This window comes from Orcinus orca, chromosome 7 (genome assembly GCF_937001465.1).
Source record: "Orcinus orca chromosome 7, mOrcOrc1.1, whole genome shotgun sequence".
Lineage (NCBI taxonomy): Eukaryota > Metazoa > Chordata > Mammalia > Artiodactyla > Delphinidae > Orcinus > Orcinus orca.
The window spans coordinates 107,274,231-107,291,834 of NC_064565.1; the positions used below are offsets into that span (position 1 = coordinate 107,274,231).

Here is a 17,604-nt window from a genome sequence, read left to right on the forward strand (position 1 = left end):
CATTTTATCTAAAAGCCTTCACACCAACAGCTACTGCAGCTTTAGGAGAAACTGGTCTGAATTTGAAACACGCTAGTGAAAGACAGGAGTTAATTATCCTCATGTTTTAAACATTTCACTTTCAACCATTTACTTACTTCATCCTTATCAGCATCTTCATGGTCAACCTCAAAGGAATGTGAAGGAAGTTTCTCTGGTTTGTATTCTGCTCTGATATTAAAAAAAAAAAAAAGATTCTGATGTGTCATGTGAGACATTGCTTTCAGCTGGGTAACAGCTATTGTGGTGGCTTTCTTACACGTTTTTATAAAATAATATAATCTCGTGAGGGGCCCATTTCCTTTGGAAGTATTAACTTTCCCCTTACACCATTATTTATCTCCAGAAATTAAATCTCCATTTTAAATATCAGAGTTACTATTTATACAGATTTACACATGTCCTTTTTAATTACACGAAGGTAAGTGGGACAATTTTAAGGGCTTGGTGATTTATATTTTCCTTCCTCCACATTTTGAAGTGGAATATAAAGTACTGATATTTTCATTATCTTTTTTTTTTTTTCCCCTTTTGCTTTTATGTGACATATCCAAGGCTACAGGACAGTCATTTGAAGAACCACCCAGGGCTCTGGCCACCAGGCTGCGCTGCTCCCCTAACCTTGGCCTCTCCCAGAAGCCTGCACCAACGTGACTTAGCAGCAATTGTGCTAGCTTTGGGGATTTCCATGGTAGCACAGTAAAGCCTCTTAGAGCGTCACTGACGAGCCCAGAGGAGTAAGAGTGTATACTTGGCCCTATAAATGGTAAAATAAGACAGAAATAAACTTCCCTTGGCTTGATTCTACCTCATAACACATGGTTGAATGGAAACCAGACAGTATCATCCAAAATTCAGGCATTCCTTTATACCTAACTAGAAAATCCTACACGGAGAGTGGCACGGGAGATTTGTTTTCTTTAAGATGATTTATAGTATGTAGAAGCAATCTCAGAAGTTGACTATTGAGAAAAAAGCCCAGGGGCACATTCAGTATTCCCATTACAAATGGCTTCCTATGTTGATGGTGTTCCAGATAGCAAGGGGAGTGACCAAGGACTCTTTATATGTATTCATATATGTCTATACATACATGTGTATATGTATATGTACACACACACACATATATATATTATATATGTACTCATAAAATCACCAAGCCGTGCATTCACATAGGGATTCAGTGGACTCAAACGGATTCAAAATATTCTGTACCCTCCTTCTGAAAGACACAGAAATGCCCATTCCCAGTTCACAGCAGAGAAAGAGCACAAAAAGAACACCGTCCTCTCTATCAAACTGTAGAAAAGCCTGAGATCAGAACCACATCCTCCATACCTGATCAATGTTTTTTCTATTGTGGTAAAATACACATAACAGAAGAATTACTATTTTAACTGTTTTTAAGTGCACAGTTCAGTAGCATTAAGTAGATTCACACTGTACAACCATCCCCACTGTCCATCTCCAGACCATTTTTATTCCCAAACTGACTCTGTACCCATTAAACAATAATTCCCCATTTTTCCCTTTCCCCAGCCCCGGGTTATCATTCTACTTTCTATCTCTATGAAATGAACTGTTCTTGGTACTTCATATGAGTGGAGTCATGCAATATTTGTCTTTTTTGTGGCTGGCTTATTTCACTTAGCATAATGTCTTCAAGGTTCATTCATGTTGGGGAGTGTATCAGGATTTCGTTCCTTTTTAAGGCTGAACGATATTGGTAAGAGTTTGTGCTCCCAAAGTCATTTCCATGAAGGTGTCCTGGATCTACAGAATTAGGACTGTCTTCCTGTAGATGTTGAGCGTATGTCTCTTATGATGCTTGCCTGGTTCTGTTATTTGGACGCCTGTCTTAGCCCTCCAGCAGATTATACATTTCTTAAAGCCAGTGACTCTAATAAAGTCCCATCTACATCTCACTCGGCTTTTTTGTTTCCTGTTGTAGACATGATCAATATGCGTTTGCTGACTGAATTATTGAGAGGCAAGGTGAACAAGGATATCACAGAAGTGAGATAATATGAAAAGGTATAACTTAAACTTTTGTTTATGGAAGGCATCTTGGCGATGTTCTTTTTAGCAGTAGGACACATTTTTGGTGATCAAAATCCTAAGAGGCACCTCCAACATGTTAAATAGGTTTTTAAAAAGTATCTTATTATTGTGAATTTATCCTATAAATTCAAATTAATGAAAGTCCCTTGCTACTAAAATTCATAACTAATAAAAATAAAGCTATTCTGGGGTACACAGTACTTGATATTGAGTGTTATAAATGATACCTAGAGTCTCACTTCAGTCCTAATTCCAATTTATTTCTCTATTTTGTTTCGGTTCCACAGTCTTGATAGGACATCCCAAGACCCATAGATAAGTAGTTGCAGATGGTAACAGTTTTATTTCAAAGCCAGAGGCTTGAAAGAAGAGTGGTAGGAAATGTGTATTTCGAGGTTATCATCACAACAGGTTCAGAAACATGGTAAGGGTAAGTGATCAATAAATACTTGTTAATTAATGTGTATGAATTTACTTGCATGGGTATGTGTTAGTCCAAATTTCAAAAACATATTAATATATAATACAACCTTCCTCAACCATGATTAATTTGCAAGCTCAAAAATATATACCAAGATAACAGAGATTTTGTACTGAAGTCTAAATATGTACTAAGTAGCATATTGCTTTTTATTCAAATGTATATGTGTATAATCAGACTTTTGGACACAAATACTGGGAATCCACATCTAGTCTAATCTTGTTATTTTGCTGAGAAGAAAACAAAGTCCATAACAGTTACTCACATAAACACATAGTGAAAGAGATGGGGTCAGAAGCCTTATCTCTGAAACGATACTTCCTGTATCAAGGACAGATTAGTCCAAACCATCTTTAATAAGCATGTTAAGTATGACTGCAGCCACTTTTCTATTGCAAAGGATCCTGGTGTACCTGTAGTTCTTTCTCCTTCTTGCAGAACCTTAGAGATACTCAAGTTTGGGCCAACTGCCACTGATGTTAACTTGTTCCGCCTCTTTTGGTTAGGGTCAACCTTATATGAAGGCAGAACAGGTAACAGACCACACTGTTATTTTGGGACCACTGGGAAATTCTCCCCATCCCACCAAAAATACTCCTCTTCTCCTTAACAACATCTTGACACTCCTTGAACCAGAAGCAGTTCCTTTTGCCTTTTCATTTGATGGGCAAAATAAAGCATGTAAACACAACTCTTTCCTCAACCCTTGCTCCTTCCAGAGGTGACACACTGCCTGAGATTCAGAGGCAGGTTCAAAGGGCTTATTTCAGAGCAATTATTCAAAGTAATTTGTCTGCAGAGGAGGAGACATGAGTGTTCCAGGATTCTTAAAATGATGGCAGGGCAGTAAAGGCACTATTAAGGAAACATCCCAAGTGAAAGATAAAGGGATGAGTAGGGAAAACTGAGGATGAGGCAGCAAAGACAAACTTGAACTGGAAGGTCAATGTTTGGCTCCGGGGTGGCCCTAAATTATATGCTAGTCCTTTCCTGCCCATCTCCCTTTGACCTTGAGGCAGTTCTATTCATTTCTGAATTTTTTACTCTGTCCTCTTTTGCCATCATGGTTTATCCTTTCTTTTCTTTCTTACCAAAGAATAATTTTATAGGCATTTGTTCTTGATAATTGTGGCTTGCAATAGAGGCCATGATCCACAGTCCAACTCTCATTTCTGCAAAGATAGTTATAAAAGTGTAAAGAAAGGAGAGAAGGAACAGCCTTTCAAACTAGCAATGAAATAACAAACAATTAAGGAAACAAAATAGGGTTTTCATGAATCTCAGTGTATAAGGTTAAATACTTGTGAGGGTTTTCCCACAAATCTCCCATCAGAGAATTGAAAATAACAACTGAGATAGCCTATAAATGATAGCCAAAGTTTCACAAAAGTCCATGATTTTAAAGTGACTTATGCACAACTCAGCTGAAAATGCTGTATTGACAGGAGAACGGCTCAACAAACTATAGTGGATCCACACACAAAAGGAATGTTACTCAGAAGGGGAAAGGAGCTACTGACACGTGCAACAACATGGATATCACTCAGAACATCACGCTGAGTCAAAGAAGTCAGAAACACAGGAATACATATAGCATGATTCCAAAAAATAAAGTTCTAGAATATAAAGTTCTAGAATATGTAATAGCAATCTGTGGTGAAGAAAATCAGAACAGTGGTTGTCTCTGGGGAGAGAGGGAAGTAGGGGTGAGGACTGACAAGGAAGGGGTAGCTATGAACTCTTTGAAGGTTATGATAACATCCCTTATGTCAGTAGGGGTTTCAGGTGCACAGGTGTATTCATAGTCAAAGTCATCCAGTGGTTCACTTACAACTTGTGTCTCACCTCCTAAAGTTTCCCTCAAAAGAAAAAAAAAGTAAACTGTAAACATATATGTTTCTAGTTAATGGTATGCATTCTAAAGTGTTCAGAAAGGCAGCAGACAGTGTGTTGGTACTTTAAACTCACTTTGAAATGATCAAAATATAAGATGGACTGGTGGATGGCAAGAGGGATGCGTGGATGGATGCATAATGTCATTAAATACATCCAGCAAAATGTAAAAGATACATTCTAGATGGTGAGAATATGGGTGTTCATTGTATAAGTTTTCCAACATTTTTTGTATGTTTGAAAATTTGCATAGTAAGATACAGCGGGGATTTTTTTAAAGGTGTTGAAGAAAAATGACGTTTCCTGAATTTTTTTAATACTAAGCAAAATCTTAAGAAATTGTGCAAAAATATATATAACTATTCTCAAAGAAAATAGTGAGTATGAATTTCTCAAGAACTTTCCCCTGGTATGTTTGAAGGACAGATGATTTTGAAAAGAGAGAAGGCGGCTTCATACAAATACTAAAAAATATTTTTTAATTTCCCAAATGTTACGATATTACAATTTGTGAGGTCTCCAAACTCTTGCATAAAACCAAACTTTAAGTTTTCCTTTCCAGTTCACTTAAGTATTATGACTCAAAAATAAATCATAAGATATGACAGATAAAACCAATGAGGTCACTAGCAAAACTCAACCAACTACATTAATCCTTAGTCATATTCATGCAGACCTTATTGTTCATTAAAAAAAATGTGCAGACCAGGGAGTGTCAATATAGGTCTATCTAGGGGTGTGGGATGGGTGAATGTGCATGCTTTTTCATTGCTGGCTTTTCCTAAATCTGTTTGCTTGATCAAATTCACTGTGATTTGAGAGCTATGTTAATTCTTGGAGGCTATTCCTCCTCATCACTAAATGATCCAGTTTCCAGATAGTACCTGTCACATAGAAGACCTGCAATAATGACAACCACGTATCGGAAGATAAATCCCCAAGCTGAGTAAGCTCGCCTTCTAAGGGAGGAGAGAGTCGGTAATTAAGCATAAATAAACAAGGTAATTTCCCTGGATGAAAATTAAAGAGGAGAAAAGAGTGATCCAGGTAGGGGTGGCAGAAGCCAGGTTTAGAAGGGGTGGTCACAGATGGCCATTTTGGTTGAAAATGAGAAGAAGCCAGCCATGTGATGATCTGGGGGAAGATCATTCTGGCACAGGGAATGGCGAGCAAAGGTCTTGAGGAAGGATCAGGCTTGCAGCACCCAAGAGTGGACTGCTGGTGGAGCTGGAGCACAGTGGGGGAGGGAGAGAGACAGGAGGGGAGGTCAGCCTTGTAAGAAAATGCCCTGCAGCACACTTGGCGGAGGGTTTAGACATGGGTGCTACTGAGAGCTCTTCTTTCCCGTTCCTCTTCCCACTGACCCACAGGGCACGGCCTCCTTGTCCTTAAGTAACCATCATCACTACTCAGTCTCATATCTGCAGGGCCATTAAGCATGACCTTTCTCTCTTCTGGATGTCATTAAAAGATAAGCACTTCTGGCTGTTGAAGGTAAAATTCTTCCCCCAAGACCACTGTGGGTCTCTAAGGGCCTCTGGGCTCCAGAGACAGAGGGCTCAGCAGGGGCCTCACCTTCCGGTGATTGGACCCAACGTTAGTTGTCATTTCTGGTCAGTCTTATTTCTCATTTCTATACCCAAATTACCTCCTATACCTCATATAAGGAGTGTGGAGATGCCTGACTGGAGTGAGGTTGGGGGCAAGTTACTAACCCTCTCGATGCTCTGCATTCCTTTATACAACAGGGAAAACAGTTCCTACTCCGTGGGGTCATGCGTGTTAAATGAGATAATGTACATATGGCACCCAGCACATTCTGGCTCACTGTCGACACTCAAGAAGTGTTCTTTTATTTAAAAAAAAATTGGTTCCAAATCAGCCCAACTATACAGGTTCCATTTTTTTTTTTTTTTTTTTTTTTTGCGGTACACGGGCCTCTCACTGTTGTAGCCTCTCCCGCTGCGGAGCACAGGCTCCGGACGCGCAGGCTCAGCGGCCAGGGCTCACGGGCCCAGCCGCTCCGCGGCACGTGGGATCTTCCCGGACCGGGGCACGAACCCGCGTCCCCTGCATCGGCAGGCGGACTCTCAACCACTGCGCCACCAGGGAAGCCCTATAGGTTCCATTTTAATTGATCTTCTATCCATCACAAAATACACTCTATGAAATTTTCTTCTTTATATCCACCCAGCTGTGGTAAAACTTTTAAGTATGTCGTCTATCTCTGTATTTTAGCCTGCGGATTAATGAAACCTGTGGCATCATATTTCTTTGTTTCACATTTTTTAAATTGAGGTATAATTGACAGATGACATTATGCTAGTTTTAGGTGTACAAAATAATGATTCTGTATTTGCATGTACTGTGAAATAATCACCACAGTAAGTCTAGTTGACATCATTACCGTGCATAGCTACGAAGAATTTTTGTGTGTGTGATGAGGACTTTTAAGATCTACTCTCCTGGCAACTTTCAAATATTCGATACAGTATTGTTAACTCTAGTCACCAAGCTGTACGTTCCATTACCATTGACTTATTTATTTTATAACTGGACGTTTGTACCTTTTTGATCCCCTTCACCTCACCTCTGACAACTAATCAGTCTGTTCTCTGCATCTGTGAGCTTGCTGTTTTTTTCCTGGTTTTGCTTTTAAATTCCACATATGAGTGAGATCATATGGCTTTTGTCTTTCTCTGACTTATTTCACTCAGCACAGTGCCCTTCAGGTCCACGCATGTCATCAAAAGTGGCAAGATTTCATTCTTTTTTATCACCGAATAGTATTCCATTGTGTATATATGCCACATTTTCATCCATCAGTGGACACTTAAGTTGCTTCTGTATCTTGGCTAGTGTAAATAATGCTGTAATGAACATGGGGGTGTGTATATCTTTTCGAATTAGTGTTTTTGTTTTCTTCAAATAAATACCCAGAAGTGGAATTGCTGAATCATATGGTAGCTCCATTTTTAATTTTTTGAGGAATCTCCGTACTGTTTTTCGTAGTGGCTACACCAGTTTACGTTCCTACCAAGAGTGCACAAGGGTTCCATTTTCTCCACATCCTTACCAACACTTGTCATCTCTGGTTGTTTTCATAATAGCCATTCTAACAGGTGTGAGGAGATAATTCATTGTGGTTTTGATTTGCATTTCCCTGGTGATTAGTGACATTGAGTATCTTTTCATGTAGCGGTTGGCCATCTGTATGTCTTCTCTGGGAAAATGTCTATTCAGATCCTCTTCCTATTTTTTAATAAGATCGTTGTTGGCTTTTTTTTTTTTTTTTTTTTTTGCCACTGAGTTGTATGAGTTCTTTGTATATTTTATGTATTAACCCCTTATCAGGTATATGATTTGCAAATATTTCTCCCATTCAGTAGGTTGCTTTTCATTTTTTTGATGATTTCCTTTGTTGTGCAGAAGCTTTTTAATTTGATGTAGTCTCATTTGTTTATTTTTGCTTTTGTTGCCTTTGCTTTTGGAGTCAGATCCAAAAACATCATTGCCAAAACCAATGTCAAGGAGCTTATTGCCTATGTTTTTACCCAGGAGTTTTATGGTTTCTGGTCTTATACTCAAGTAGTAAATCCATTTTTAGTTAATTTCATGTATGGTGTAAGATAGTAGTCTAGTTTCATTCTTTTACTTGTTGCTGTCAGCTTTCCCAATGTTTATTGAAGAGACTATCCTTTCCCCATTGTATATTCTTGGCTGCTTTGACATCATACTTTTTTTTATGACATTCTTGTTTCCTAGGAACACCAATTTCAGTGCCAATTTTTATTTCTAATGTGTGAAGTCTTTACATTTTACATTCTAGCCTGAAATAAAGTCTCTCTCCAATATCTTCCTATGAACAGACACTAAAAACATGAGGTTCTTAAGAGTGGATAATAGCACAATTTTAAATTTAAAGACTAAAAATGAGGGAGATGAACACATATCATTTTTCACTTCCCCATAATTCCAAGTTTTTATTTTAAAGCCTCAGCAATCCATAAAAAGAAATGATCAGCTTAAATTGGTAGCAGACATAGGAGAATTCTTCTAATCCAGGAGGCATGAAAATGATTTACTTCTAATAGTCTCAGAAGGCCCAAGTAAATTATGTTCCCACTACTGACCTAAATATGTGTAGTCTTTTGTGGGAAGTGCTTAGCTTTGTAAAATCATTTAAAAAATAGTTTTACTATTCAATGTTACAGTCTTCATTCGTTCAGGGGATACATGAGGATTATTCTAGAACTTCTGATTTTCATTTTGAACATATCATATAGAGTTCATTACAGTTTCTCACTTAGCGGCAGTCTTATGCTTCCCTTTCTTGGTAGCAACTTCCACATCCTTTAGTTAAAGTCAGGGAAATTTTCAGCAATATTTTGGTTACTTTTGCATTTCTTCTCATGAGATTCCTTCTCATGCTCTACAAGAATTCCAATTCAACAATGATATCCAGACCCTGTTCTGACTGGAGGTGCCTTCTCTATTGTTTTCACAGAGGAAGAATACAGTGCATGTGAATTTTTAAATTAATTTATTTTTCTTTATGGCATCATGAATACAAGAAAAGATGAACAGTGTTTGGGGATAAAGCCATTAAAGATTTCAATAGACCTAAGGACAGCAGGAAGGCATTTATGCCAAATGGCAGCTGAACACCTCTTTCTACACTCTCTCCGTTTATATGCAGTCTTCCAAGTGCTTGGACATGGCTTACAAGTTGTAACCACTTCTCAGTACTATTTTCAGAAAGAAGAAGTCTCGATGTTAAAAAATGCTTTGCTTTTCAATTGCAGCTACAAAAGGTGTACGACTAAGGCCCAGACATACTGAATGTAATAATTATTCTTGAAGGCCTAGGGTGTGATGAGACCTTCCCAACATGAAGTTTAAGGAAGTTATCTTTTAGGAGTGACCAGAATCTAAAGGAATGTTCAGAGATTTGGTGAAAGTTAACAGCCACTGTTTTGAATAAAGACTTGCTGTTTTAGAGGAACATTGCTTTGCTCTTCACAGTAACACTACTCCAAAAGAAATGGCCTGCTTCTCTCTTTTTTCTTCTTTTTTTAATTCTCACTGCTACAATCCCATTCTCCATAGAGCAGAGGAGGTAATTTCTTAAAGAGGTAAACCAGATCATGTCACACTCCAGGTTACAAATTTCTAGTCTTCTGTTGCAATGAGAATAAAATCCAGCTCCTTTTCAGGACCCACGAGGTCCCCTGCCTAGTTCCATGGTTTCACCAACCCTTAGGTCCGGCCTCAGAATGACCACTCTGGTTCCCACCTCATGGCCTTTGCCCCTGCTGTTTCCTCTGGGAACCCTTTTCTGGAGATGGCAGTGCTGGTAGCTACGGTTCCTTCAGATCTGAGCCCAAATGTCACCTTCCCAGAGCTACTCCATAACACCCCCTCCACTTCAAATTCTGCCTCCAGGAGTTGAGAGCAGCACTTCCAAGTATCCCAGTCTGGAAAAGATGTTTCTCGGGGCACGGAAAATCTTAGAAAGTGGTGCCCAAATCTAAACCATGTGTCCATTAAAAAGTTAGATGCAATGTGCATGACCTCAAAGTTTCACTTGAGGGAAGTGTTAATAAAAAATTAACTTTTGACTGTCTTAAGTGTTTTCTGGATGATGCACATCATTTTAGTTTGATGAACCAGTGTGTTGGGAGATTCCAGTTCTTTGCAGTTCTTTGAATTTAAGCAACTCCAAGCCCATCCAGGATTATTATATTTTAAAATTTGTTACTCTCTCAGTTTACTTATCCAATAAGTAATTATTGCACACCTACTATGTGCCAGGCATTCTCCTAGGCCTGCAGGGGATTCTGTGAGGAAGAGTCCCTGCCCTTTGCGGGGGGGTTAACTTTAGTGGGAGACACAGACACAGAATAAATGACTACCCTAGGTCAGGTAGTTGGTCAGGTGAGCAAATTCTTTATAGAGGTGACATCTGGGCAGTTGCAGAACAATATCACCTTTTCCTAAAGACTTTATTTCCCCATAATCCGGAAAATAGTAGGTGTTTGTTTTTCCTTTTTGCTGTTCTTAGACATTTATCATTCCTGTGGAGGTTGTTTACTTTCGTGCCCTTTGATATCCCAGAGTGAAAATACATGAAACCAATGGCAAATCTGAATGCTATATACAGAACATTGTCAGAAAAAATTTCTGGTCCAAATTTTACTTTTTAAATTGTCTTGTATCTGCTATTGAAAACACAGCTCACAAAAGAATGACATGGTACTTTAAAACTTTGTTCAAAACCTAAAAGAGTGTATGTATCTCTCACCCCAATTCTGTGAGGTTACAAGCAATACATTGTTGAACAAAATGTTCCATCATGACTTTTACTTTTAAATTTTGTAAAACATACCTTGATACTAGATTAACGTACATGTATTCATGAACAGCGGCAGAATTTAGGGAACATAGCTTATATATGGAAAAACCCAAGAAGTAATCATAACAGGTTCTTACCGAGGTAACTGTCGAATGTCTCCAGAATACTGTTCGTATTTGTAGTTTACCACATACCACTGGGAACTGTAAAATTTACAAGCCTGAAAGGAAAACAATGGCAATTAAAAACGATCATTCAAAGAGCAGCTGTCCTGATAAAGAAGCACAGTGCATTCAGTGCTCATAATCTCCGGGTTAATGTTAAGGTAGCTATGTTAGCAATTTTAAGGTAGAGAAGGGGCTTGAGCATTATAATCATTTCATTTTCCAGTGAAAGGAAAATCTAACCTTTCCCAGACTCTTAGAGGAGGAACTGTTTAACATATTTATTCTATTTTTCTCCATTAAGGAAAACCTAATTTAATCATCCTCTGAATCATAACCGGATATGTCACTAACCTCAAGTATCATCATTTTTCAGCTTTCCTTGGAAAGCCTTCCTTTATGTAACAGTTCTTAGCAGTGAAATATGTTATTATTTATATGCTATCCTTTCATCATAATTTTAGCCCATTTCTTCTTATTCCTGCATCAGTAACCTATCCTTTTCCTCTTTATATCAACCCTGCTGTCAGCTTGAAATGAGTTTTCTAGTTTTACCTCATTGCCTTCTGAGCCTAACCTTCTCCCTGATTATTCATCAACTTTATAAATATATGTGAATAAAAGATGACCAAAAAACTTTTAAAAAACAATGTTAATAGCACAAAAGAATTATCTTAGAGCGGTTCATGATGGCTGAGTTTACAGTAGTTACTCACGGCAAATATTTCCCAAACACCGACCCTGTGCCTGTCACAGTACTGACCACAGAGTGGTAATAGGGATTTCACTAGCTGGCTTTTAAGATTCCTTTAGATTCTAAAATTACATAAATCTGGGGATTAAACAGCAACACCAGGATGATAAGGAGACTCTGTCCTCTAGCATTAGTGGGAAAAAATGAGGAGTAATAAACTTACTGCAATGTGAGAGATAAGACCTCTGATTGTCTTTGTAACCAAGAAGGGGACAGCAAATGAGAGCTCTTCAGGAGAGTCATTACTCAAGGTGTGGAAGGGTTAGAGCAAAGAAAGCACGGGCACTGTCTTTGCAGAAACAGAAAGTGGGAAGGAGTGGCTCACAGCGGGGTGTAGAAAGGTGGGTGGAGAACATAGGGTGCGGGCACCTGGCTCAAGAGGCACAGGAAAGGCAGGAGAAGGGTTAGGGGTCCTTAGCCGCACTGGATTTCTCTAGCCTTGAACTTCCTCAGCACCATAGCTTTATCTGTTCAGGGAAACACCCCGACACAAATGGGGACTGAGGGCAAACAATGCATGAGACTAGGACAAAGATAGGAGTGGGGGGATGGCGGCAGGGGGACAGGAGAAAAGAGGAGATTAAAAACAGAACAGCAACAAGACAAATGGATGTGGATAACAGTCAAAGAGGTTCAGGGGATGTGTACCGACTTTGGATGGAGAGGAGGAATGTGAACAAAACTTAATGTTTAGCTAAAATTAAATTTCTTAACTTGCCAATTCCTGAGCCAACTGTGCAAACCACACGTTTCTGGAAATAAAAGGAAGACTGGACCTTGATATGCTCCCTGGCTAAAAAGTTCTATCTTCATTTTCGATAAAGATGCCAGGAATTCAGGCAAGGAGTACAAGGATCCACAGCATCGCAACCCAAGAGGGCAAAACGTTCGTGATCACGGCTCTTTCCCACCCTCTCTCACTTACTTTCCTTTCTCTACACTTTCCTGCAGTTCTCAAACGATACACAATGGAAAACAAAAGGCATAAAACCCACCCCTGTTTTGCATTCCCTTTCAATCTTTTTTTTTTCTGGTGCGTAGTTTTACCTAGTTCTCCTCTAAGTATATATTTGATTGGAATATTGTTTTTATTCACTTAAAGGCATATTCTAAAGATTTTTAAACTTTTGCTTTCTAAATTTTATGACCACTTTAAATAAGTAGAATAAAGTCTCATACCCTAATTTACCAACCAGGTCTCGTAGTTTTGGAAACCATCCATTCATTAATTTGGTCAATAAACATTATTGAACCCATACTGTGTGCCCGGCGTTTTTCCAGGTGATGCAAATACATCAGTGAACAAGGGACACAAATTCATGCCCTCTTGAAAAGTGTACCCCTGTGAAGAGCTGGTTAACAAACACGAAAATAAGTAAATTGTGTCATGTATCAGGAAATGCTAAGTGTCATGTGAAAAATAAAGCAGAAGAAGGGGGATGGATAGAGTTGGAGAAGGAGGGACAATTTAAATAGAATGGTTAGGGTAAGTCTTAGAAAGAAGGTGACATTTGAGCAAAGACTTATAGAAGAGGACAGAGTGAGCAGTTACTATGGCTACTGCAAATTTTGTGCCATTGTAGAAAAAGATGCTTCAGAGTGTTTCTTCATGAATTTGGTCCTCCCATTTTCCCCCAAGTTTGACCCATTTTGGATCATTTTCTTAGGATAGAGTACTCAAAGTATTTTAAAGATTCTTGATAAAAAACTGCCAAACCAACGTATATTCTTTACAAAAAAAATGCGAACAGAGGGTACCGCACTGAACCAGGAGCTACAGGGCTTTATTCTTGGTCTGGGACTAGTACTGAATTCCAACATGATTTTGGGCAAATCATTTTATTTATTAGGATCTCTGATTTAGCAACTGAACACTCAGTATATTCGACTGGATTAGAAATTTCTCTCTCATAATATCTATGGCTACACTTCCTAATCTGGAGGTTTCGATGGGACAGATGTGCATTGTCTTATTGCCCTGTCTTGCTAGGGATAGTAGCTATGTGTAACCGCGATAAACATTCACGCATATTACACACACTGTTCACGAGATGCCACAGGCTTCACCAAACCTGAGATATGTTAATCCTGAATTCCACTGACCAAAAATAAAGGTGGTTATTTCTTATGATAGTGCAGCCTAGTAAAGAACTACCTCTTTTTTGTTTTGGCAGTGGCAAATGCCTGTCAGATACTGTTCTAGTAGGTGCTTTACATATAATCTTAATAAGCACTCCATGAGATTTTATATTCCCATTTTATAGATCACAGAGGCAAGGAGAGGCTCAGATTTTTGCCCAAGATCCCACATGTGATAGAAGTAGGATTTCAAACTGGATTTGTCTGACTCAAAAAGTCTATTCAACTAATTTATGAGTTGTTTGATATTTGCAGACTTTGAAGCCTTTAAAAAAAAAAATCACATCTGGACCACCATTCCAGAGGTTTTCTATGTTGTTTCTGTTTCTGTCTTGGAGTCAGGCAAACCTGGTTTTGAATTTTGGTATTAACTGTGAGGTCTCAATTAAGCGATTTAATATCTATTTCTTTACCTGTCTAAATAATACCACCTTCATTAGGATCGATTCCTATAAAGCACCTAACAGAGGGTAAGTAATTAACAAATACTTGTTTTTAAAAAATCGGTTTTCTCAGCAAGTTTGACTCAATCTATAAATCACATTCATGATAGTTGATAATAACAACTTGTTTTTCTTGATTTATTCAAGTATAGTTTTGGAGAGCTATCTTAGCTCTGATGATCATAGCGTTCTGTTTGTGTGTGTGTGTGTGTGTGTGTGTGTGTGTGTTAGTTTCTTCTTTATAACAAAGTGAATCAGCTATACGTATACATATATCCCCATATCCCCTCCCTTTTGCATCTCCCTCCCACCCTCCCTATCCCACCCCTCCAGGTGGTCACAAAGCACCGAGTTGATCTCCCTGTGCTATGCGGCTGCTTCCCACTAGCTATCTACCTTACGTTTGGTAGTGTATATATGTCCATGCCTCTCTCTCATAGCGTTCTGTTTTAATCAAATTCCTTCTGAATTTATTTGTTAGGTTTCTTGTATCTGGTGGTAGGTAGATGAGGATTAGGGTTGGACTAGATGACCCTTAAGAATCCTTGTAAACCTGTGATTTCTCCAATTCTGAGAAAGCCAGTGCATTTTACAAACACATAAACATTTCTCCTACATAGTTAGGCATTTTGGAAATGTTACGCATAGAAAATTATTCGCCATTCTTTGTTCCAGCCCACACACTCGCTCTAAGAAGATCATTAAGATCTATTATAGTTATGACTACAATTCCTCTTTGTCCAAAAACTAAGCTGAAATGACCTGTTGCAAATTCAAAGTCACAGGCTACAACTCTGCTTGCTTTAGTAAGGCAATGGCTCCATTTCCCCCCTAAAAAGTACCTATCTCACAACACTGATTTTAAATTACCCACTTCTTATCCCCTTGAGAAAGGGACACTGCCACAGTCTGCTTCAAAGATGAAGACTGAATATCCAGCAAACATTTGCTGAGCTGGTTAATTTTTCCAAACAGCAATGCCCCGGTTCACATTTTATTTGTTTGTTATGTTTGCTTGTTCAGCCTTTATCTTGCCATCTCTGCCTGTTACATGTTTAGACACACAAAAAATTGAGCCAACTCAACATAGTCAAAGGCTTTTAAGTCATTAGGATAGTGTTGCCCAAATTGTATTGTGTCCATGGAGCTTGCTAATTAAAATGCAGGTTCCTGGGTCCCACGGGGGGTTCACTGAATCAGAATCTCTAGAGGGGGCCTTGAAAGGCATCATTCCACTGGGGTGACAGTGTGACTCTGTCCTTGTCATGCTGTCTGCCTATGAACTGAAAGCATTAGGGTCCCAGCTTCACACAGGGAACTCTAGTAACTGAGGTGACCCTCCAGCTTCCCTGTAAGTAAGCACATCCTTTTTTTTTTTTTTTTTTTTTTTGGCGGTACGCGGGCCTCTCACTGTTGTGGCCCCTCCCGTTGCGGAGCCCAGGCTCCGGACGCGCAGGCTCAGCGACCATGGCTCACGGGCCCAGCCGCTCCGCGGCATGTGGGATCTTCCCGGGCCGGGGCACGAACCCGTGTCCCCTGCATCGGCAGGCGGACTCTCAACCACTGCGCCACCAGGGAAGCCCCGGCACATCCTTTTAAAAGAGCAGGGAGCATATCAACTACAGCATGGGGTTTTACTGAGTGGAAACTCAATATATATGTGTTGAATGAATGACTCTTCTATATTCTTTCTTTTCCTTTAGAAATAACTAAACAGGACACCTTAAAAGTTCTAAAAATCTAAATACTTTTGAAAAGATTGGGCAACTATAAAGCATACCCTAAAATACTCTAAACAAAACATATCATTTTTCCCCTTTTCCCATCCTCTTTAGAGGATCACCAGAATCAATTCAAATCATGTCACGTACCTCAAATAGCAATTTAGGTTTGGCAATGTAATTTGTCCATCTCTCAAAAAGGCTGATTATTAGATTCTGGCTACAGAGTAACAAGCAGGTAATAGATTGCATTTTAGATGCAAAATTATTTTTCTTTCTGGCTATAGAGGTTATTTAATTACCTGACTACTTTCTTGCCAGAAATATTTATGCAACCACAAAAGGTGTTCTTTTTGGCCCTTAGTCACCAATGGGATTAATTCTGTATTTGTAAAACGATGGTGGTGATTTTCATATTAATGCCATTGTTTACAAAGTTTAGAAGTAATTACGGCTATTTTATAAATGTTAAAAAAATGCAGCATCATGAAGTTAAGTGAATTCAGATAAATTATGTATTGAAAGAGTGGCTGAATAATTTATTGTCCACATTGAAGCACTTCAAAGTGAAAGGAGATGCTATTAGCCAGGCCAACAGGTAGAATATGAAACTTCCTGCAAATCAGGACATCGGTCACCCAATAAATACACCGATATTTTAGAAGGAAAAGGCACTGAAAACATTTTTTAATTTAACTTGACCACATTATATATTCCTTTAAAATGCAATCATTAATCTCTGTACTATGAAAATAAGCTGAACAGTTACTGATCTTTTAAAACTTATACTACACTCTTGGGAGAGAAATGAAAATGAGTTTGGACAAAATACATGATGTAACTATAGATCTGATTCAGTTTCAGAAATCATGGTACAATCTTACTTAATAGATTTTTGAGTCTGTTTTTTTAAAATATTACTTGATATTAGATAGTGTTACTATGTGTATAAATAGGCATATACCATGTAAAACAGAATGTCACATCAAATGCCAACCATAACTGTAAATCATTTTTAAACTACTGTGTCTGAATTATAGAGTAGCCTAAATTGCTACCTTTGTTGATTTTAAATTGAAAGTGAATCAAGGTATTTGGTTTGTCTTTAAAAAATGCATTGCACTAAGGTAACTGAACAAACTTTAAAATTAGACTTTCATAAGTCACACCTGTGCCCAATCTGGGGACCTACACTCTAATTTCCCAGCTAGATGTCACAAGTATTTTGTCAGGACATAAATAATGGGTGGTACTAAAAAAAACCTTGATAATATTATGATCTACTTGTTCTTTTCATGTAAGTCATAAAACCTGGGCTGTAATTCAAACAAACTGAAATTTTAGGTTCAAACTTATGATGGTTTTTTTAAAAATTTTTACACTCCAGGGTCCCCGACTTATATTTCTGTCTTAATTCATTTACCACCAAACACTGTAGGATGATTTTTATTGTGGAGAAGATTAGAGGAAGCCAATTTAGAATGGGAACCATTTTACATGTTTGGAAACAAGACTATTATTCTAGGGATGTGACAGACTAGAAAATAAATTTAT

At 38.4% G+C, this 17,604-nt stretch overlaps 1 protein-coding gene across 13 annotated transcripts in view; it reads right to left on the reverse strand.

The window, feature by feature from the left end:
• DOCK10 (dedicator of cytokinesis 10) overlaps positions 1-17,604 on the reverse strand; it is a 281,482-nt gene that overhangs the window by 108,641 nt on the left and 155,237 nt on the right. For all 13 annotated transcript variants that reach the window (XM_004262638.3, XM_033426521.2, XM_004262637.3 and 10 more), the window contains exons 4-5: positions 10,967-11,049; positions 138-210 (exon numbers count right to left, since the gene is read on the reverse strand). In XM_004262638.3, coding sequence (XP_004262686.1) covers positions 138-210; positions 10,967-11,049 — 156 coding nt within the window. The remainder of the gene's footprint in view (positions 1-137; positions 211-10,966; positions 11,050-17,604) is intronic.